The sequence below is a fragment of the Alexandromys fortis genome, unplaced genomic scaffold (assembly GCF_014885135.2).
Source record: "Alexandromys fortis isolate MF-2015 unplaced genomic scaffold, M_Fortis_MF-2015_v1.1 scaffold_43, whole genome shotgun sequence".
Taxonomy (NCBI): domain Eukaryota; kingdom Metazoa; phylum Chordata; class Mammalia; order Rodentia; family Cricetidae; genus Alexandromys; species Alexandromys fortis.
In genome coordinates, this window is record NW_026067928.1 from 2,717,759 (window position 1) to 2,740,121 (window position 22,363).

At 41.1% G+C, this 22,363-nt stretch overlaps 1 protein-coding gene across 4 annotated transcripts; it reads left to right on the plus strand.

Annotated features, from left to right (window-relative positions):
- The first annotated feature begins 254 nt into the window (after positions 1–254).
- Positions 255–22,220, plus strand: Bora (BORA aurora kinase A activator). Of its 4 annotated transcripts, none has more exons than XM_050144597.1 (12): positions 255–391; positions 1,107–1,274; positions 3,001–3,107; positions 7,474–7,519; positions 10,687–10,768; positions 11,277–11,342; positions 11,846–11,902; positions 12,564–12,727; positions 13,339–13,471; positions 15,997–16,586; positions 20,100–20,231; positions 21,274–22,220. In XM_050144597.1, the coding sequence occupies exons 2-12, from the start codon at positions 1,122–1,124 to the stop codon at positions 21,337–21,339; spliced, it is 1,596 nt and encodes a 531-aa protein (XP_050000554.1). In that variant the 5' UTR covers positions 255–391; positions 1,107–1,121; the 3' UTR covers positions 21,340–22,220. The 4 variants fall into 4 exon arrangements, with proteins under 4 accessions (XP_050000554.1, XP_050000552.1, XP_050000553.1 ...); XM_050144595.1 differs by having other exon boundaries at positions 299–496; XM_050144596.1 differs by having other exon boundaries at positions 299–496; positions 21,616–22,220.
- Positions 22,221–22,363: the final 143 nt, after the last annotated feature.

Genomic DNA, 22,363 nt, shown 5'->3' on the forward strand with positions numbered 1-22,363 from the left:
CCGGCCCCGCCCCCTCGCGCAAGGCGCCGACGCACGGCGGCGTTGATTTGAATTTGGAGCCTCGTTCCCCAGCGCGGAACTTCGAGCGAGGAGTTAGCGTTCGAATTCGCTCCAGCGCCTCGACGCCATTGGCTGGTTCGCGGACGGCGGCGAGACGCGATTGGCCTGTCGCCTCGCCCCGCCCCGTGCCCTGGTTGGCCGGAGACAGCGCGGAGGGAGTTAAAGAGTCGGCGCCTGTGCTGGGCTGTGGGCTGTGCAGGGCATGCTGCAACTTCCTCGTCCCCCCGCGGGTGTAGGCACGTCCTCCGTGGAGGGTCAGGCCTGAACCCCTCTCTGGAGCTGGACACCTCTGGGTTCCTGGCTCCGGCCTTGCCTGCGCGCTCGCCCAGAGGTGAGGAAGGGAGCAGGGACAGGGGCACCTGGAAACTGAATGGTCGCTGGAAGTGACGTCTCTGATCTTTACCGAGGCAGCCGGCTCAACTTGGATCTGCCAGAAGTAAATTCCTTTTTTTTTTTTTTTTCTTTCTTTTTCCCCTGGCTGTAACCCTCTTGGGAAGGAATGCATTGTGGATTTGTGTGCTGGAGGAGTGGAGGTCTTCGGGGAAACTAGTTAAAGCCCCACCTGGACCCTGTCAATCACCCTGCTCTAGTGAGGACTAAAGTGCCTGGAGGAATAATTGCAGTTCTGTCTAAATTGCCGGGGTGTCCGGAGATGGTCGTGCTCTTTAATCTTGAGATCGTGAATAAAGAAAACGGCGAATAGAATTCGTTTGGTTGGAAAGGTCCTTGTGCTTAGTGTAATTTACTTGCCTCTCACTGGGCCAGATCTGAGTTGACCGGAGTGTAGTTAACCGCCCTGCTTGTTTGGGTCCCTGCCTCTGAAAATTGTTAGCACCAATGCCTTACCATTCCAGCTTCCCAAGTGAGTCCCAAGGGTTTTAGATCATCTGAGGAAACGTATAGAATGCTCTCTGGTAAACTCTATCTCCAAAACGCTTAGGTATGTATGGAGTGAACTCTTTGTGAAATGTTAGGTATATTTTGTAAGGGTTAATACCTGTGATACTTACTAGCTTTAATATGTATACTTCTGTTTTCTTTTTTAGTTTGTTTCCTGGGCTATGGGAGATGTCAGCGAGTTAAAAATGCAAATAACACCGGAAACTCCAGGAAGGATCCCTGTTTTAAATCCCTTTGAAAGTCCTAGTGATTATTCTGACCTCCATAAACAAACCCTTGCAAGTCCTTCTGTCTTTAAAGCCACAAAACTACCAGTAAGTTTTTCCTGGCTAATGTTTACAAGAGGTTTTAAACGGAAGTAATTGTAAATGATTTTAAATGTAAGTATCTTACAGAAGCTATGCCACCTAATTTTCTCGTGGTTCTTTTAGAAAGCAGGATATGAATGCTCTCAGGCATCAGATATGGTGGACCAGTTAGGGTCTCTTGGTACAAACTCTCCCACACCAACACAGAAGCGACTCACTTTTAGTCAGGAACCTGACAGGCTTTGCAAGTCACCTGGTCCCAGCTGCACTACTCATGTCCCTCAGATCAAAAGAAGCAACCAGGGACAGTGCGGAGACACATATGGCCGTGTTCTCATATGGAATTATGGGCACCGAAATTTGAATTTCATGTTACTTTTCTGCCACGAAATATTGAGACTTCTGTTTCCTTTTCCCCAGCCATTTAAAAACTCCAAGCCCTATTAAAGCTTGCAGGTTGTCAGAAACGGGAGCCATCTCCTATGCTATTGGAATAAATTCAACAAAATGAGCAATTTCAAAGTAGTGAATATATGCTATGATTAATATTTATCAGAAGGCTGGTACAAAGTGACCTGTGCTCTTTAGGTTATTAGAGAAAGCCTCGTCACTTTAGCTGATTTTACTGTTACTTGTTACTGACAACGTTCTTTTGATTCGTTAACCAGACTTCCCTAGAAAAACTGCAGAACTAGGTGTGGTGGTTACTTCTGTGTCAGCTTGACACAAGCTCGAGTCTCTAAGAGACCCAGTTGAAAGGGGGTAGCCTCAGCTGAGGAAATGCCTCCATAAGACTGGGCACCAGTCATACCTGTTGGACATTTTTCACATTAGCACTTGATGTGTGAGGGCTCAGTCCATTGTGGGTGGTTCCATCCCTGGGCTGGTGGTTCTGGGTTCAGCAGACTGAGCAAACTGGTAAGCAGCAGCCCGCCTCCCGGTTTCTGCCCTGTTTGAGTTCCTGTCCTGACTTCCTTCGGCAGCGAATAGTGCTGTGGAAGGGTCAGCCGAGTAAATGCTTTCCTCCCCAGCTTATTTTTGATCAAGGCATCTCATCATGGCAGTAGTAACCCTAATAGACACCAGGTGACTGTTTCTGCACATTTTATACCAGCGTGGACCGTGAGAGGGTGTGCAGGAGCCGTATACAGTTTCTATGGTATCATATCTGATTTGGCCTCCCAGTATCAATTGATTCGTGATAGTAATTTTGCATCTTTTAGTAAATAACGGAGGCAAAGAAGATAGTTCAACTGGTGGCATGCTTGCCATGTGCCGTGCAAGCACAAGGGCGTGCGCTGGATCCCTAGAGCTATGTACAAACGCCACTGGTGATGGATGTTTACAGTCCTGCTGTAGGGGCAGCAGATACAGGCAGGTCCTTGATCTACTGCTTAACCAGCCTAGATAAATATACCAAGGTCAGCGACAGACCCTGTCTTGGGTAACAAGAGGGATGATGCCCCAGATTGGCCTGCAGCCTCCTTGTGCATGTGTACATGTGCAGTCACACACACACTTGTACCCACATAAGCATGGATGTGGATACACACACAATGGTAAGGTGCAATAGCTTCAATGCAATTTCATGTTTTGTTTTTTGTTATTTTGGTTTTACTATCTGGTTTTATTATTTGGTTATAGCTATCTACATTTTTGAAGGTAACGTTGGTAGCATTTTGATGAACTATTTTAATTTGATTTCATATAGATGTTTACTTTCTTTCGTTAGACACCAGGGAAATTTAGGTGGTCTATTGATCAGCTGGCTATAATGAACCCTGTAGAAATAGACCCAGAGGAGATTCATCGTCAGGCCTCCTACTTAAGTCATTCCCGGTAAGTTTTCCTTTCTTGTGCTTAAGTATAATAACAGACGGTTAATTAAAGAGAAATAAGAACTTCTAAAAGCTGATTATATGTGTACGTATGTCAAGAAAGAAGAGATTTAATGTGGATATCTTTCCTTTCTAAGCAAGTTCAAACTATTTTGTCTAGAAATATACCTTGACTTAAAATTTTAGTCTATATAGGAACACCTTTCTTGTACTAGCACATGCGTGCACACACGTGTGCCTGCACACATACACTTTCCCCCAATCCCTCTACCGCCACTACTCTAAACATTTCAGTCTCCCTGGCTTTTGGTTAGATGGAAAAGCACTTTAACATTGTACGTTTCTCTATAGTTATGGGTTCTGATATATTTGGTTAGTGTCCCGAGAACACTAACCATGGCTGCCTATCTGGGGCAGTCTAGAGTTCCCTAACAAGTTAAGACTCACCTAATGCAATAATATTGATTGGCCACAGAGAGCCTTATAGGCATGACTGAGCTTTAACACAGATCATCAAGGAATCAAGCCGTGTCCTTGGTAATGCGCACGCACGCACGTCACGGTGTGGGTGTGGAGATCGGGGGCAGCTTGTGGGAGTGGTCTCTTGTTCCACCTTGGAGATTTCAGGTAGTGAGGTATGCCGTGACAAGCGCTTTCCCCCACAGAGCCATCTTGTGGGCCTGCACACTGTCTCCTTTGACTCTTCCTGTCACCTGCACAGTCTGCTTGTCCCTTGCGTAGTCTGCAAATACTGGTTTGTTTGTGCTGTCCAGTGATCCTTAATAGTGACAGCATGCACGTAGATAGTGGGCCAGAGCTGGATTTTAATTAACAGATTGCTAGGCAGCATTACCTATAGTTTAAAGAACCTTTGTTTTAGAGTCTAGAGTCCGGTTATTTTTTTGTATTTTTTTATTACAAATAGATTTTTTTTTCTCCTATAATCTATCCTGACTATGTTTTCCCCTCCTTCTGCTCCTCCCAGTTCCTCCCTACCCTGTGTCCCCTCTGGATCCCCCTCCCTTTCCGTTCTCATTAGAAAACAGGCTTCTAATGGATGATAATAAAATATAATAAGGCAAAACAAAACCTAACACATGGGGGTTAGACCAAACAAACAGAACACAGGAAAAGAACACAGGAAAAGACACAAGAATCAGAGGCCCATTCTTTCACACACTCAGGAATCTCTGATGTGGGATGTCCTTCAGTATATATGTAGTTTTTATTGGTTGATGAATAAAGCTGTTTCTGCCAATGGCTAACAGAATAAAGCTGGGCTGGAAGTCCAAACGAAGATACAGAGAGAGGGAGAGTAGACTGTCTGCAAAACACACAGGAGATTGTGCAGGAAAAGCATGTGTGTGGGGGGGAGGGGAAGAGGAAGGGTAGAGCTGACTAAAGATAGAGCCAGCCAGTCTAGGGTGGGTAAGTCCAGGTGCTTCTGGAGTTTGAGTGGCAGCTGGAGACTGTTCAGAGTCACTACAATAGCAAAATCCCAAAGTCCTGCAGAGGCTTGGGGAAAAAAAAGGAAAGAAAGTCTAGCCAGGCTGGGCAGGAGTATTGAGTGCAGCTCCAGCCTGTGCTGGTGGCTATAAAGTCACAGGCAAGTAGCTTTTCCATGAATTCCTGCCCCACATTGGGCACCAACTGTGGCTGGAAGTCTTCTCTGTCCCGCTGATCCCCCCATGGCTAATTTTTCTCTGCCCACCTGTTCCTGAAGCCACTTATGAAATAACCATTTTGAGTCTTATTAGCAGTTCCAATTGTCTACCCAGTGTACTAGGCTTCTTACTGACTACCACTAACTATAAATTAACCCATTTCTATAGGTTATATTTTACCATGAAGCTCGTGACTTGTTACCTCACATCTTGCTTCTTGGGCGGCTACATGGTATCTCCTCAACTCTGTTCTCTCTCTCTCTCTCTCTCTCTCTCTCTCTCTCTCTCTCTCTCTCTCTCTGTATCTTTGGACTTCCACCTAGCTTTACTCTGCTAAACCATTGGTCAGAACAGCTTCCTCAACCAATTAAAGCAACACATATACTGGAGGACATCCCACATCAAATACCTTGAAATGCTGAACTGGAAGCCATAATATAAACTCAAAGGACCTGGTGCAGACCCATGCAGGCCCTGTGCACGCTGCTTCAGTCTCTGTGGTTCATGCAGCTTTGCTCACATTGATTTAGAGGGCCTTCCTTGTTCTCTCGGTGTCCTTACACACTTACTGTCTCCTCTCCTGCAGGAGCCCTGACAGGAGGGATTTGATGGAGACTTGCCATTTAGGTCTGAGTGCTCCAAGGTCTCTCATTCTCTACATAAAGTCTGGCTGTGGGCTCTGTATTTTTTCTACTTCAGAAGGAAACTTCTCTGATGATGGCTGAGCAAGACTTATAGTCTGATTTGTTTAATACATGAAAATCAAATACATGGCTTATACAGTATTTAATTTTCTGTCGTAAGATAGCTGTGTTGTTAGTCCAAAGCAGTGGAATCTTTTCCCCTTTGACTTTAGGACTCATGCACAGAAACACACATGTTGAGATCTTCATGCAAATATTGCTACTCCCTTTCTCTCCTCTTGGTATTCTAATGACAATTTACTCATAATTAGTTCCCACCTGAATTCCTAAACAGCTGGAAGGGGATAGGCTGAAGACAAAGCATATAGGATTTTGATGTTAATTCTGTAGAGAAGATTTAAAAAAATCAAATGAGCTCATGAGTAACTCCCCCCCCCCCCATACACAAAGTATATATCTTAACTTTTGCCTATTTCTTCAACATAATGAACATAATGACACCGTCAGTCAAAAATACATCCCAGGCTCTGCGAGGCACTGTATATTATTCTTGCCCCTAAGAGCTATCTGGCCAATCAGACCACAGTGCAATATAATTCACAGAAATAAGGTGCGTGTTATCGGGGTTTAGAAAGAATTTTGGTGCATTTTAGTAGATAGATTTTTTTATATTTATAAGGAAAAAGTGGGAATATATTCTACTGTTATCCTACTGATGTAATTCTATAAGACTTCTACCAGAGAAAGTGAAACCACTCTCAGCAGAGTGTGTTGATTCGTTGTTAGGAAAAGCACTGGCCTCTGATACTGCTCAACTAACCAGAGCCATGTCAGCCTTCCTTCTTTGTTATCTGGAGCACACAGAGGGGTATTAGAATAAACGACGAACGCATCAGTATTCAGAACTCTCGCCCCCTGTGTGCACCCTTGGTGTGCAGCGGTGTGCTGGCCAGGGTACTCTGCCCTCTCTGTCACTGTCACCTTAGGGTTTTCGATTCCAGCAATCAGCTGCAGATTTCAGGCTCAAGCTCCTCTGATGAACTAGCAGGAGAGTTTGGAATGGGATGAGGCTAGACTGGAACTCACTGTGAACTTAAATTAAAGCATGCACAGTCATTCTGATATGGTTATGCTATGGCCATGTTAGTGAAGGTGACTGAGGTGTTAGACTCAACATGCCTATTATCCAAGCCAGGACTTGGGGGTGAACATTATAGTTTATTGTCTCATAATTCCCTTATTTAAAATTCATTTAAATTAAATTTCCGGAATGCATACAAGCTTCCCTTTTTTTCTTTCCTTCAATGCAGGAACATGTATATATGTGCATGAACAGTGACTGAGGAAAATAATTTGAAATTGTGTTTTTAAATTTATTTTCCAATTTTTGGATGGATTGCAATAACTCTCTCTTGGAACAAAGTAAAGAAGTGGTCTGACAAGGCTAATTGCCATGTCCTTGGCAACTGTTGCCTTGTGCCTGGGACCCGACATTTTGTATTCAATTTTATAACGGAGAGATTTGTGTTGTAATTCTGTATTGTATAGAAAAAAATCATATATTTGGACAAAATTTTATATTGTTACTATATTTCAGAATTAATATTTTTACTTCTCTATTGAGAACAGTAGGTTGTTAATTTCCTTTCAAAATAAAAGTTATCCTAAAATAACTACTATAATGATATTGCTATAATTGAAAAAAGAGAATTTGGACATTTGTTAGTTTTCTACCAGATGTAATACTTCATTTCTATTGCTTAAAATACTATTTAAGTTATATTGTTGGTGGTAACTCGATATATCAACACAAGCCTTGGAAAAGCAAGTTTTGTTCCATTTAACTTCAGGTTAGAGGAAAGAGATACCAACGGCGGATGGCGACTTTTCAGAATCCTGCCATTAACTAATTGGTATAAGATGCCAGTTTTCTTGGAAATCAATCTAACATTTGTCAGCTTTCAATGGAGAGACATTATTTCTTTGAGAGGTTATTATTTTTGATGTTCCATAAGCTGAAGTAATGGCCTAGTTATTTTTCTCCTTTATCTCTGTATAGAACAGATAAAGATGTGGAAGACAAAAGACAAAAAGCCATCGAAGAGGTAACTTAACACTGTTACAGTCATTAAGCCAACCAGCAGTGCGTTTTGCATGTGTGCCCTCCCCTTTAGGAAGACTGCTGAACTCCTCCACTCCCACAGCTCCCTCCGGTCCTTAGCACTCTTCCTGCCCCTTCTGGTCCTCCGGGCGCCCCTCCCTTCTACTTACCCACCACTCTGAGCCCTTTACAAGGCCCATAGGTTTCACCTGTCTCAGTTGCTCCCTTGCTCTCAAACTCACTGGTTTGGTTCTCCCCTGCCTAGACTAATACAGTTTGGTGTAGCACGAATTCTAATTGTTCTTACTAATAAACAGAGTCAGATACTAGGGGATGAATGCTGAGAGATCAGAGAAGCAAAGCAGCCAGGCACTAGAGAGTTCTTTCCTCTGTCGCTGCTCAGACTGAAGGGGCAGTCCTGTCTCTACGAACCCTCAGACTGCTGTTCTCTCTACAAAACCTCAGGCTGCATCCCGCTGTGTGGATCCTCAGACCACATCTGAGCTCCTGTCTCCTCCCACCTTATATTCCTCTCCCGCCCAGTCAGATCACTCCCGACTCCACCTTCCTAGAGCTGGGATCAAAGGCGTGGGATTCCCAGCACAAGGGTGAGCTCTGTTTCTCTTTTAGACAGATTTTTAGTCGGCCTGTCTCCAGAGTGCTAGGATTATAGGTGTGCGCCACCACTGCCTGACCTACGTGGCTAACTACTAGTCTTAACTCGGCACTCTGATCTTCAGGCAAGCTGTTTTTGTTAGATTACAACAGTGTTGTTCCCTGGCCATCATCTCCCTCTCCGCCCAGCACGGCTTGTCTTCCTTGTGCTCTCAGAGTACTGATTAGCACAAACTTCTGACTCAGGTTGGAGTTCAGGTAAAGGAAGCTGACTGTTGTCCTCCACACTCGCAGTGACTTTGTCTTTTGCAGTTAATACTTAAGGATTTTTAAGATTTAGAATATAGTTCATAAAATGACTTACTGCTAAGTACAAAGGTAAGGTTTTTGTTCACTCTTTTCTTCTCTTTTTTAGTAAAAACAGTAAAGCCAGAGAGGCTTTGTGTCATAATGACAGTTTCTGAGCTGTCCCTTTTCTTTCTGGTCTCCACTACACGTTACTTTTCCTTAGCTATACTTGGCTCTTCTGTACCCCAAAGGATTCACATTACTGCTTTGTTCTGGAGCCTGGTGACTGGCCCCTCCTTGGTTTTGCTAACATAGGTATTGTCTGTCCCTTGTACTTAAGATTACATACAACCTTATTTAGAAAATATGGTGTTCTAATCCTGACAAACCTTGTTTTCCCCTTCATCTCCAGCTCTGATTCCCACTGGTACACTATCGCTTAATCCTTCCCCAGCCGAATAGATCGGGTCCTTTCTAACTTTCCAACATTTTGGAAAATACTGTCTCTGTTTAGAATCCTTTAAGCTGTTTCAAGGAAAGCTCAGCAGCATTCATAGGGAATAAAATCAGAGTGAAGGTCAGGATTAGTATTTATATCCAAAATATATTTTATATACACATGTCAAAGCCAGACCTATCAGATGTAAAGAGAACACAAAAGCTGTCATTCTCAACCAGTCTGAAAGGAACTGCTGCAGCCTTTCCTGTGCAGCTGGGATTCATTTTATATACACAATAGCATCTTTTTTTTTTTTTTTAAAGATTTATTTATTTATTTATTGTGTATACAGTATTCTTAGTATTTTGCATGTATGCCTGCAGGCCAGAAGAGGGCACCAAATCTTATTACAGATGGTTGTGAGCCACCATGTGGTTGCTGGGAACTGAACTCAGGACCTTTGGAAGAGCAAGCAGTGCTCTTAACCACTGAGCCATCTCTCCAGCCCAACAATAGCATCTTTTAAACATTTTAGACACGTAGGTTTATCCTCATTTGGTTTTGCATCTTGTTTTTATTATTTTTTCTTGATCTTTCTTAGTTTTTTGTTTTTGTTTTTTTTTTTAAATAATCACCTGTACAGATGTTTGTATTTTAGTCAGAATGCATAAACACCATAGTGTTGCAGTTGTTATGTGTTTTATGTTCTTCTAGTGGATGGTAAGCCAGAGCTTTGTGGATTTTCAGTCTGAGTGGATTTTCCCACATTGCCTTCCTAAGAGGCAGAACCTTTTATGCTCCTTGTTTAGCATGGTGCTGCTTGTTTTTTTTTCCTCTCTGCAATACTGATTATTACCAAACTTTCAAATGTCTGTGTTCTACTTATTATTTTAAATGCCATCAAATTTGGGTTCTAGTTAATGTTGAGTGCTACTGTTTAGCCATGGGTGACACGTCATAAGCTTATGGGTCCACTGCATTAGAAGCAAAAGACATAGCCACAGACAGACAGACAGACAGAAGATGGATAGACAGATGATGGATGGATAGATAGATACAGTTGGGTTTTGTTCATTTGAGTAGAACGGGATAGCGATGAAGGTGCATGTGTAACAGCTGTCTCTCTTTGTAGACCTTACTATGGTTTCTGTGATTGCTGCTACCCATAATGTAAATACTCCAAGTTCCAGCTACCGCTACGATATCTCTGAAGGGGAAACGTGTAGTTACACACCCCAGGGAGACAGATTCCACCTCATATGTACACAAAGTGTAATTAACTCCAAGAACATAGATATTGACAAATGTAAAATAATTTATAAGTACTACTTTTTGAGTGATTCAATATAATGTATTTAATTGTAAATTTATATAATTTTATTTTTCGTTGCGGTTTTAACAGAGGTTATCCAAATTCCTGAAAACCGCTAATCTCGAGAGTCAGTAAGGGCTGAGTCCATCCCACCGTTTACTCTTGTGTGTACCTTTATCTCCATGTGTTCCTTTCCTCCTCGACTTACACTGGTCGCCAATCCCAAGACAAATTGGCAGAGAAGTGAAAAGCAATTGACGTATGAATAATGCTCTTAGCTTTATTTATAAGTTTTAAGTTTAAATGGTTGATTTAAAGTATTAAGAGGTCTCTATATATTTCTTCACCTTTAACTTAACTTTGATCAGTTATGTTGAATATGAACATTTTAAAATAAATGTAAGTTAGTATATGTGACATACATGGTGGTTATAATGAAATAATATGGAAATAATGACGGTACTCTTTCCCATTTGTGGGGCATTTACGCCTAATTGTACAATTTGAATTTTTCTAGTTTTTCACTAAAGATGTCATTGTCCCCTCTCCCTGGACTGAGCATGACGGGAAACAGCCCGTAGAGCTTCACCCCAGCAAATGTGAGTACTCAGCATGCAAAACCCAGGGTCTGTAAGCAAATGTGAGTATTCTGCACGTGTTCGCAAAAGCAAGGCCGGCAGGGCGGCACAGCGAAGCCTGCTGCAAGTTCAGTTTCCACATGGCACAATTAGCTCTCTAATAAGGAGCAAACCTTAGTTGAAGTATGCTTGGGTTTTCCATTTTTTTTTTATTTAAATTTAGTTTTTAAAACAATCTTTTCTCACTTTACATACTCCCAGTTTCCATCCCCCCCTTGCTCCCTGCACCTTCTTTCCACCCCACCCCATCCACTCCTCAAGAGAACGCAAGGCTCCCCATGGGGAAATCAACCAAATGTAGCACATCACTTTGAGGCAGGTCTAATGCCCTCCCCACTGTTTCTAGGCTGAGCAAGGTCTCCCTCCAAAGAGAATGGGCTCTAAAAACCCGTTACAAGCACTAGGGATAAATACTGTACCCACTGCCATAAGTATAAAAATATGATTTTCTGTTGAAAATGTTTCACAGGCCTTAATAGCAACGGCGACTCTCCTGTTGGGCAGAAGCTGACACTTCCCTCTGAGAAGTGCAATGGTGGGTATGAACAGGGTCTGGAAAGATGTGGTGCACAGCAAGGTACTTCGATTCAAGCATAGTTCATACAGTAGTGCGGTCCTTTTCAGTTCAGACATTGTGTGCTTTGTGGGTGAACTGTATGTCAAGAGAACTGACTTTTAGAAAGTGATGTTTTAGAAAGAGCAGTTGTGTGCTGCTTTCCAGTTTGAAGTGTGTGATTTGTGAATCGGTCTCTGGTTCGGGAAAGGTTTAAAGAAAACACAAAGTTCTGTTAATCTGAGGAATCCCCTAGTGTCTGCGGCTACCCTGTTTACTTCCAGTACAAGTCTCAGGGGCAGCTAGCTTCCACCATTAGTGCGTTCCGATCACGAAGCTGGCATGGGATATAATAGAGTGCCCCTGAAGAATGACTGCTTATCCTGGAGCATGCTGGGAGGCGGTGGTTGGCAGGCACATGCTGAACTGATGTCACCTGCCTTCACTGGTGTGTGCGTACTTAACATCTGTTTGCTTATTCCCAGCTGCCTGCCAGACTCTGCTGTCTCTTCCTGTGGATTTCAATCTGGAAGCCATATTGGGTAAATGCTGTGTGACTTGACCCTTTAAGAACACAAATAAAGCTTCTCGTTTGGTCGGCTGTTTGTAAATGGTCGTGCAGCAGGTGCCGTCCTTTAAACGGGAAGCTGCCCTACATTTTCCTGTTTCTTGAACGTGGCCTGAGTTAGTGATCTATCACTGTGAACTTGACTGTGAGCATGAAAGAGAAACACCTTACTGGTGCAGGTCTACTACTAATGGCCCATCAGGTGTGGTGGCAGCAGACTGAGACAGGATGACCACAGGTTCCAGTCCAGTCTGGGTCCATAGTGAGACCCTGACTCACAACATCAGTAACAGAAAATAAACAAACACTCCAAAAATAAAGAACATTTTAAACGTTACCCATACGTGTATTGAAACAAAATTCAAACATGTTTCATGACTTTTTGTTTTGTTTCTGTTATTGTTTTTCGAGACAGGGTTTCTCTGTAGCTTTGGAGCCTGTCCTGGAGCTAGCTCTCGTAGACCAGGCTGGCCTCGAACTCACAGAGATCTGCCTGCCTCTGCCTCCCTCGTGCTGGGAATAAGGGTGTGTACCATCACTGCTCGGCTGTTTCATGACTTTTTGGAAAATCAGTGTTAAAAAGTGTAGTTCCTTCTTACAGTGATCAACTTTCTCTGTGTTTTTATAAAACGCAGGAGACTATTTTAGAGCTGATGACGCTGCGGACCAGTCTCCTGGGAACCTCAGTTCCTCGTCTCTCAGAAGAAAGCTCTTTTTGGATGTGAATGGGAGCATCTCTGACTCCTTACCTTCAGCTTCTCCCAGAAGTCCTCCTAGCACTACTCGAGAATCTCTTGAGGTGTTTTATCTGATTGATTTGTCTCCGTGTAGCCTAGGAGCCCTGTGTCGATGGCATGTACCATAAGAAGTGTTCTAGCAAGTGACTGGTTAGTGTGTTGTTTGCTTGGATGCAGATACTCAGATCGCATCCAGGAAGATCACCCAGTTCGTGAGCATTTTCGCAGTTCGTAGGTATGATTTTAGTCAGTCTTCAGTTTTGTTTTTAAGGTAGACAGGGTGAGCAAATTGATCCTTGTCTCAAGGAATCACAGTCTGGCTTACTTACTGAATTGCCCAAAGATTAGCAGTGTAACTGAGTTAGCATTGATGGCGTAAATAAATTAGTTTATAGGTATTTTCACATACTTGGTATGAAATATAATGAATGATTTGTTTGAGCCCAATTCATCATACTTCGATATTTTATTTCAAGATTTTTCTAGCAGTCTTAGTTGTCTTTGTTCCAAGACGCCTTTCATTGGTGGGTTCTTGGGAGTTCCTGGTTTGTGAGTATGTGTGAAAAAGACAAAGAACGCGCAAGATAACTGTGACACAGAGAAGTTGCATGTATTTACTAACCAATGACGATTTTGATTTTCTAATTTAAGTTGTTCTTTTTTAAAATCACAGGGACAGTTTTCTTCTAGCCCCATTGAGAACAGTACAAGAAAATACAGTTTGGGGAGCATAGCTAGCCCACCGACTATTTCTTTACCCACTTTCTCACCAATTGCACTTGAAGCAGGAAAGACACCACTCTCAGGTACGTCTCAGAATAATATATACTGTTAAAGTTGTACTATCTACATTTATTAATAAAGGGGCTCTTTTAGCAGGAATGAATATTTTGGTATTAATTTGTAGACACTTTCTTTTTTGAAAAACAAAAGTAGCAGTGTAAGTCAAATGTGTAGCTTATGCGATAAATTCCAGTACTTGGGCGACAGAGGCAGAAGGATCATAAGTTCAGGGGCACGATGGGAATATGTAAATTTATAACTAGCTTGAGCTACCTTGTAAGGCTGTGGTGGTTTGAACAAAATAGCCTCCCATAGGCTCATATATTTGAGTGCTTAGTCACCCGAAAGTGGAATTCTTTGAAAGGATTAAAAGGGTTAGGAGTTGATCTTGATGGAGGCTTGCAAAGCCTTGGCCAGGCCCAATCTCTTTCTTCCTGGGCCTGCCAATCATAATGTCAGGATGTTGTAGACCAGTGCTTCTGCACCATGCATGCCACCGTGCTGATAACACCGAAACTCTAAGAAAGCCCCAGTTGAATGTTTTCTTCTACAAGGGTGGTAGTGGTCATGGTGTTTCTTCACAGCAATAAAACAAAGACCCCCATATAAAAAAAAATAAAAAAAGGTGGCCAGAGGTACGGGGAGTTTGCTGTGATGTGAGATTGTGTCTCCTAGAAATGTCAGAAGCTACATCCATGAAGTCTCACCATCATGGCTGCCTAAATATGACCCGACCCAGGACAAGCACCAGTAGACATGCTATGTGGTGAGCCCTGAAATACATGTACATATAAAAGTAACATCCTACTGAGCAGGTGGTACTTACGTGTTTAGGAACACACAGGAATGTAACACAAAGAAAAAACCATGAGCTTGAATGAAGCAGTGGAGGGGACTACATTGGAGTGTTTGTAAGAAGGAATGGGAAGGGGTAATTATATAATTAGACTCTAAAAATTTTAACAAAAAAGAAAAAATATTATATAAAATGTTAGAATATCAGGTTCCATACACACACAGAACCCCTATTCATAAACTGAATCCTTATCAAATAAAACTGCCATAGTTAAAAAAAAAAAAAAGATTGTTGGTATAGTTCAGTGTACAATACTTGTCTATGCTGTGTGATGTCTGCATTCAATTCCTCGCACTACAACAAAGGTTGGAGAGATAATTTATCCTCAACGTTTAGAATTCTCAGAAAGCTTTTCTAATCTAGTTATTTTAATAAGTATTTACCGCACTCTCTCAAGGAGATCACAGTTTAGAGATAAGTTGGTTTTTATATACCTTCTTACTTACAGTAATAGATTTTGACAACCAGGTATTCAAACCCTATAAAATATACTTGGTTAAGGTTGTTAAAATAAGTATGTTTAGAAATGTATGTACTCTTGAAAAAAATATTTACCAATATTTGAAAACTTAATATTTTAGGAAATCATTTCATAGTAAAACTTTGGAAAATGAAAAACTTTATTTTTGTATATAGGAATATGGGTATGTAGATAAACAAATTTGTACATTTTTATCCATGGTTCTTTATTTTTTTACAAAGCATTTATTTCTTTTGCAGGTTATTCAGATTATTTAGTGTTACCTCAAAAACATACTTCTGAACCATTTCATACATGTATCATTCTATTTGTCTTATTTCTGTTTTGCTTTTTATGGTCGTGGGGCTGAAACCTTACCTAGGTTAATTTTCCGAAGTAAAAATTCATCCAAAGGGGCCGGGCGATGGTGGCGCACGCCTTTAATCCCAGCACTCGGGAGGCAGAGGCAGGTCTGTGAGTTCGAGACCAGCCTGGTCTACAGAGCTAGTGCCAGGACAGGCTCCAAAGCTACAGAGAAACCCTGTCTCGAAAAACCAAAAAAAAAAAAAAAAAAAAAAAATTCATCCAAAGGGACAGATACTTTGAAGGCTCTTTTCCCTCTGCTAAACTGGGGATTGAATATAGGTCCCTGCCGCTGAGTTGTGTTCCCTGCCCCATAGTTTTAAGGATTTTGTTTGAATCTACTTTAACTTCTTCATAAAAGCTTATGTTGGTTAAATTTTTTATTGTTATCACTGTTAAACTAAAGCATTTTTCTCATTTTGGATATTGTTAGGCTCCTTACTATTAAAAATACTATTTTCTCGTTTTTGTTTGCCTTTTAGTATTGTTACAAGTGTGTTACATAAGTCCAACACATTTGTCAAGTATAGTTGTTAAGTTACAGTTTCTAAAAGCCAACTTGTTAGGCATCTTCTTTGTATATGAACAACTTTGATATAGTGCAATGTACTTATAAAGAAATAATTCACAAAAAATAAAATATTTTAATTAAAATTTGGAAAGAGCCATGGAAACAAGCTTTGAGGTTGAGTCTGTGGAGGCACATACTAGCTTTCTGTTATTTTTAACACTAAAATTTCACTTCAGTATATACAAACCTGTTACTGTCTTTGTTTCTTTTTTCTGACATGAACACGATTACCACTTAAAAATGACTTTTCCCTTTCTGAGTTTTTGTGATGTAATTTTTTTCCCCTCCACTCCTTCAGAACAAAGGAAGTATATATTTCATTCTCCTGAAGCTTCATCCGGAGCAAGATCTACCGGGATCATTAATCCAAGCATCAGGAGTCCGTACATAGATGGCTGCTCACCAATTAAAAGCTGGTCTCCTCGGAGACTGAGAGGTGGTACTCAGTACTTGTCCTCACTGATTCGGGTCCCTTTTACTCTTGAGAACAACAGTGACAGCGAAGAAGATGAGGCTCCCTCCACAGATGTCTCTCCACCAGGCCCAAGTGCGCCAGTATCCCTCCCGCCCTTGAACTGTGAGCCTCTGGCGTGTGGCGAGCCTTCGGTGGTCACTGCCATGTCTCTTACACGGAGCCAGTCTAGTTCTGAGAAAGATCTAGCGCCGCTGGAGGATGTTGAGAGCGAGAGGGAAAATGACACTGTGGATATGTTCGACCCTCTAGACACAGAAGATGAGAGCACTTGGATAAAGGAGCCAGTGAGTGATGGGAATTCAGCCATGACTGGTTTTGTGAGTGGAATTGCCTTCAATATCGAAAGCTCTCATATGTGCATGTCCCCTCTCGCGGAGAGCAGTGTTCTGCCGTGTGAAAACAGCAATATCCAGGTAAGGCTTTTTGTATTTGATAGTCCTTAGCAATATCCAGGTAAGGCTTTTTGTATTTGATAGTCTTTAGCAATATCCAGGTAAGGCTTTTTGTAATTGCTAGTCTTTGACTCTGGGTGTTACAGGGTGAGAAATCTAATAGGCTAAATGTGAGCACTGTAGCATTGGAGAGTTTAAAAGTTACCAGGAGTGTTGAGCACGATGGCGTGCATTATTAGGCGTACCTGGGAGGCACTTGGGGCTCACTTGGGAGGCAGAGACAGATTTTTGTGAGTTCAAGGCCAGCCAGCTTTACAAAGCCAGTTTCAGACCAACTAGGGCACTGTAGTATTAAAAAATTACCAAAAGCAATCAGGAGGATTAATTATTCATATTTCATATATCTATTAACCACTGTCTGCTGGGAATAGTAAATTATGAGCAGAAAAGAAGCCAGGCTCAGACATCATCTCAGGAGACAGCTGTGTCCTGGGATCTGCTGCAGGAAGAATGAATGCCGTTTCTATTTATTTATTTGTTTGTTTGTTTGTTATGTATACAATATTCTATCTGTGTGTATGCCTGCAGGTCAGAAGAGGGCACCAGATGGTTGTGAGCCACCATGTGGTTGCTGGGAATTGAACTCAGGACCTTTGGAAGAGCAGGCAATGCTCTTAACCGCTGAGCCATCTCTCCAGCCCCATGAATGCCATTTCTAGCATAGGATTCGTATGCTAAAACTTGAATGGGTTTGGTTTGCCTTAATGTCCTTTAGGGGAGAAAGAAAACTTAGAGCACTTTTATGTCTAACTTTTTATGTACTTGAAACAGTCAACATTTTTTCGTGTGCATCAGAGGCTAAGTAGGTTCCCTGAAGTTTAAAAAGGAAATGAACAGCAGAGCCAGTACGGACTCCAGCAGCTTTGCATCCCAAGGCCATGTTCTCTGAGTTGATGCCAACTCAGGAGCAGCTGACTCTGCGGGCTCAGTGTGCTGAGAGGCTCTTGATGCCTCGCCTTTGTGTTTTCTGATTGACACTGGGCATGCTGATGCCGAAAACTGAAAATGGAACTGGAACCTTTCATTTTAAAACTTTTTTTAAAATTGTTTTTATTGGGCTATATTTTTCTCTACTCCTCTCCCTTCCTCTCCCCTCTTTCTATCCTCTTCCATGATCCCCACACTCCCAAAGTATGCAGGAGCGCTTGTCTTTTTCTACTTCCCATGTAGATTAGATCCGTGTATGTCTCTCTTAGGGTCTTTGTTCTCTAGGTTATCTGGGATTGTGAATTGTAGGCTGATTTTTCTTTATGTCTAAAAGCCACTTATGAGTACATATTGTATTTGTCTTTTTGGGTCTGGGTTACCTCACACAATATGGTGTTTTCTAGATCCATCCATTTGCCTGCAAATTTCAAGATGTCATTAATTCTTTCCGCTGTGTGGTACTCCATTGTGTAAATGTGCCATTATCTTTTTTATCCATTCTTTGGTTGAGGGGCATCCAGGTTCTATGATAAAAAATGCTGCTATGAACATAGTTGAGCACATGTCCTTGTAGTAGGATTGAGCATCCTTTGGCCCCAAAGTGCTATTGCTGGTTTCTGAAGTAGGTTGTTTCCTAATTTTCTGAGAAATCAGTTATGTATTGGAACTGAGTCATAAGCCAGTCACTTGGCAGTGATATCAGAAAGAAGACTCTTTGTAAGCAATCTGATATTTACAGTCTTGATCAAGTATCTATCGACCTGTAACAGAACCGAGGGATTTCCCTTGGGATGTACTGTTCAATTTTATTGTACTTGTCCCAAGGGTTTTGCTTTAATTGTGACTCCCAGGAACCAGTAAGTGGGTATACAGACATGAAAACTAGGAGTATTTTCCTTGTGATCACCTGGGTGACAACAGTATGACTTTATACACTATTGTAGATGTCCTTCAGGGGATCAAAGCAGCACAGACTTCCCTACTCCTAATTTGTAAGGAAAGGTGAAGGGCTAGGTCAGTGTGTTGTGTGTGTTGGGTGGTGTTTGGTGCTCAGCAATATTACAAGTAAATGGCCCTCAACCAACCCTGACCCCCAAGACAGGGTTTCTCTGTAGCTTTGGAGCCTGTCCTGGAACTAGCTCTTGTAGACCAGGCTGGTGTCAAATTCACAGAGACCTGCCTCTGCCTCCCAAGTGCTAGGATTAAAGGCGTTCACCACCGCACTGTGCAAATGTAAAAGTGAAAAGAACTTTAACTTGAGCCTCTGATGTCAATGTATAACACTGAGTTAATCTTTCTGAACCTTCACTTCCTCACCTTATAAAGTAGATGTTGAAAGGACAAAATAAAAATGGCATTATAGCGCTACAAATGACCAAGAATTTTTATTCAGTAAATGCTTTTTACAGTAGATACCTGTGGTCCAAAATTGTTTAAATTTAAAATATAAAGTTTGCTTCAAAATTCATGCTATTTTGAGCACCATATCTTAAACTGACCCTCAGTGGGATGCCAAACACCCTTTGACTAATGTCCCCACACTGCCCGTACTTCTACCAATCATTCACACAGCAGCCATTTCAGTTGTCAAGCTGACCACTAGGCTAACATGTCACTTGTATTCACAAAGAGCTTTTTCAAAACTTAATATTGACTAAAAGCACTAACATAATTCTAGCAATTTGCATATGTCAAAGAGGAGCCAGAAAATTCTTGAAAGTGCAAAGTACAATAAATATTTTAAGATCATATTCCATAACTTTTTATAAACATATTTATAAATCAAGCATAGTGTGGCACATGCCTGTAATCCCAGCACTCTTTTGAGTCTGAGGCAAAAATGTGAATTTGAAGCCAAACTAGGTTAGATAGTGTTCCATAACCAGAAATGTGCTATAGTTGTTCTATTCTTATTGAACTTTTACTGTCTAATCCATAAGTAAAATCTTATCACAGGTATGTGTAGGTAGGACAAACAGAGGATGCAGCGTTTGGTGATACCTGAAGTGTCTTGGAAGGTATCCTCCATGATAATAGAATACCAACTTAAAAATGTGTAAATCTTTTTCACTTTTGGGGCAAGCCAGTATGTTTTAAAATGTAACCATTTTCTTATGTGCATGCCATTATGAACAGCTGGGTATGAGCCTTATGCAGGCTATCTTTATTTTTTAATACTCCAATGGTATTTAGAAACTGTATAAGCAAAGCATTTACAGATAAGCTGGAAAGGAAAACTGATTGTAGTCTTTATTTTCACTTTGGAAAGAGCAGAAAAGCACCTGGTGACTTGTCTACTGATGCTAAAGAAATTATAGCTCCTTCCCAAGAAATATCCTATGAAGTGTTGCAGGGAAAAGCAATTTCGTGTAGAGCTTTTAGGATCATGTATTAAATTCATTTACTGTGATCACTGTTACATTGTTCAGATGTAGTGAATTATATGCTCACTTAGCCTTTGCATTTCTTACAATATTTCATGTAAATTAGAACAATGAATGAGTTTGCAGTTTTATGAGTCAGTGTTTTGTTTTTCATTCCTCCAAGATGGACAGTGGCTACACCACACAGACTTGTGGAAGCAATGTCACTGATATTGCTGGGACAGAAAGCTGCTGCAAAGAAAATGTCACACAGTCCTTTGAAGCAGAAATAAAATCTCAAGGTTGTAATATAAAGGTATGGAGAAAACAGTTTGATAATAATATAGGCTGTAATATTTAATAAATGGCTTTTTTCAGCCTATCTTCACCATTTTGTATAGCTTTACCATGCTTATGTGCTCATCTTGTTTTGTCATTAGTAGATATTTTAAAACCAGACACTCCAAAATTCCTCGCTCTCCAATGGGAGAGGATGAGTTAGAGGGGGACCAGCTCTACTCTAAGCAACGAGCACTTACATCCGTAAGGAAACGGGAAAGGCAGAGACTTTTGCCTCTAAAATTGATTTTTGTCTTTGAAATATTTCAAACAGCTCAAACATAAGTTTGAAAATAATTACTACTAGAGAGGAAAATAGTACAACTGGTTACATATCAAAAGTTAAAAGCACTTAAAGACTCTGTATGTGTAGCCATACAAAATAATGGTCTCAGTATTATCACTGTTGGATATTATGCATTTGGACAGTATTAATCCTCCTATTCTTTCCTGAAGGATTTCTTAAAATTCAATAGCCATTAAAGATTTTCATTGTTCTAAGGAAAATAAGTAGATATTTTAGGTATGTCAAATATTTGTACTAGTATATTTCTGATATAAACATTTCACGAACCTTTCACGAGATACGACAACCTTACTACTTATACCTATTTATTTAATACTATTTATATAAACCTCTCTGCAAGTTCAGTAAGAAATGCACCATATTTTCCTTTGGTACATGTAATATCAAAACAAGTCTCACTCTAATATTAGTAACTTCAACGAAGTTGCTCCTGATAATCCAGCTCATTTCAGTTATCCCTCAAAAATCTAAGCTGAAGCTTAGACTAGCATTGATTGACTAGCATTGATTAGTATGCCCAGCATCCTGGGTTCAAGAGGAAGGGGGCAGGAGAGGGAGGGAAGGAGGAAACACCCCCCCCCCCCAAACAAAAACTCTTATCTTCACTAGCCCTCTCAGGCCAGGAAATCTGCATCCCCATTTCAAAACAGTTGGTAGCAGTTGTACTTTTGAATGGCCCTAAACTGAAAAGCAGGTGTTTTCTTTTCCACAGCAAGAGCACACAGTGCAGAGGTGCTGGATGAAAGCTGCTGGCCCATCACAGTGCAGCAGCCCATAGTCTCAAGACCACAGACCACACTCAGTCGTAGCCCCTGTGCCTTTACGGACATGATCTCACGTGGTGGTGACTGGGGTAACTGCTTCATGTCATATGCCCAGCTCCCTCCGTAATGTGAAAATACAGTCTGTCCGCAAAGGAACTTAGTGACAGGAACAGAAGCTCTGAGTTATTAATTACAAGCTATTTTTTAACCAATAAATATTTTTGTATTTGTTTTGAGTGGTTTCTTTAACAAAAAATTATGACAGCTGATGGCTTTCTCTTGTCCTACAGGATCACGGAACTACTTGTTAAAACTTGTAATGATAATCCTGAATTACCAGTTCTTAGAACATGATAAAAATATTAAAACTGAATGCATTCTACATTTTTACATGAAAACTGTGAAAGATATCTTGAGATATAAAACTTACTAAGAAAGGAAATAAAATGGACTCTCTAAAAATCCATTTCTGTGAGGAAATGACTTAGCTTCTGGCATTAGCACTCTAGTTAATACTAAAGTGTAAATGCTGGAAAGGTGCTACCGACTGGGCAGTCCTATACACTCCCATCTATGGGGTGAGCGTGGGATGCCACAGTAGTATGTATCGTTCCCTCAGTCTTGGCTAGGGAGATGAACAGAACAGAGCATGGGAGAATCAGAATCCTTGGGGAACAGTGAATTCCCCTTGGGCTTTGGACATGAAGAAACAATTGGAAAAATAGCTAAATAAAATATTTTTTTTTAAAAAATCTGTATTAGAAGATGGATAAAATGTATTTGGAAATATCAGACTGTATTTTTGTGTTTACTTATTTTGTAAAAACTGGCATACTCAAAATGACTCATCATTAGTCCTAGAAAATAAAGATGCACTATTATTTTGTCATTTTCATTCTTGTTCTATATGGTACTCCATCCTTAGTATGTGTATTGCTCACACACAGACATACACACACAGTGCTCATGTCACATGCTCCAACACTAACCAATGTTGTGAAGTTGACTGGCCAACTGAATATGCTTATCTAAAAAGAG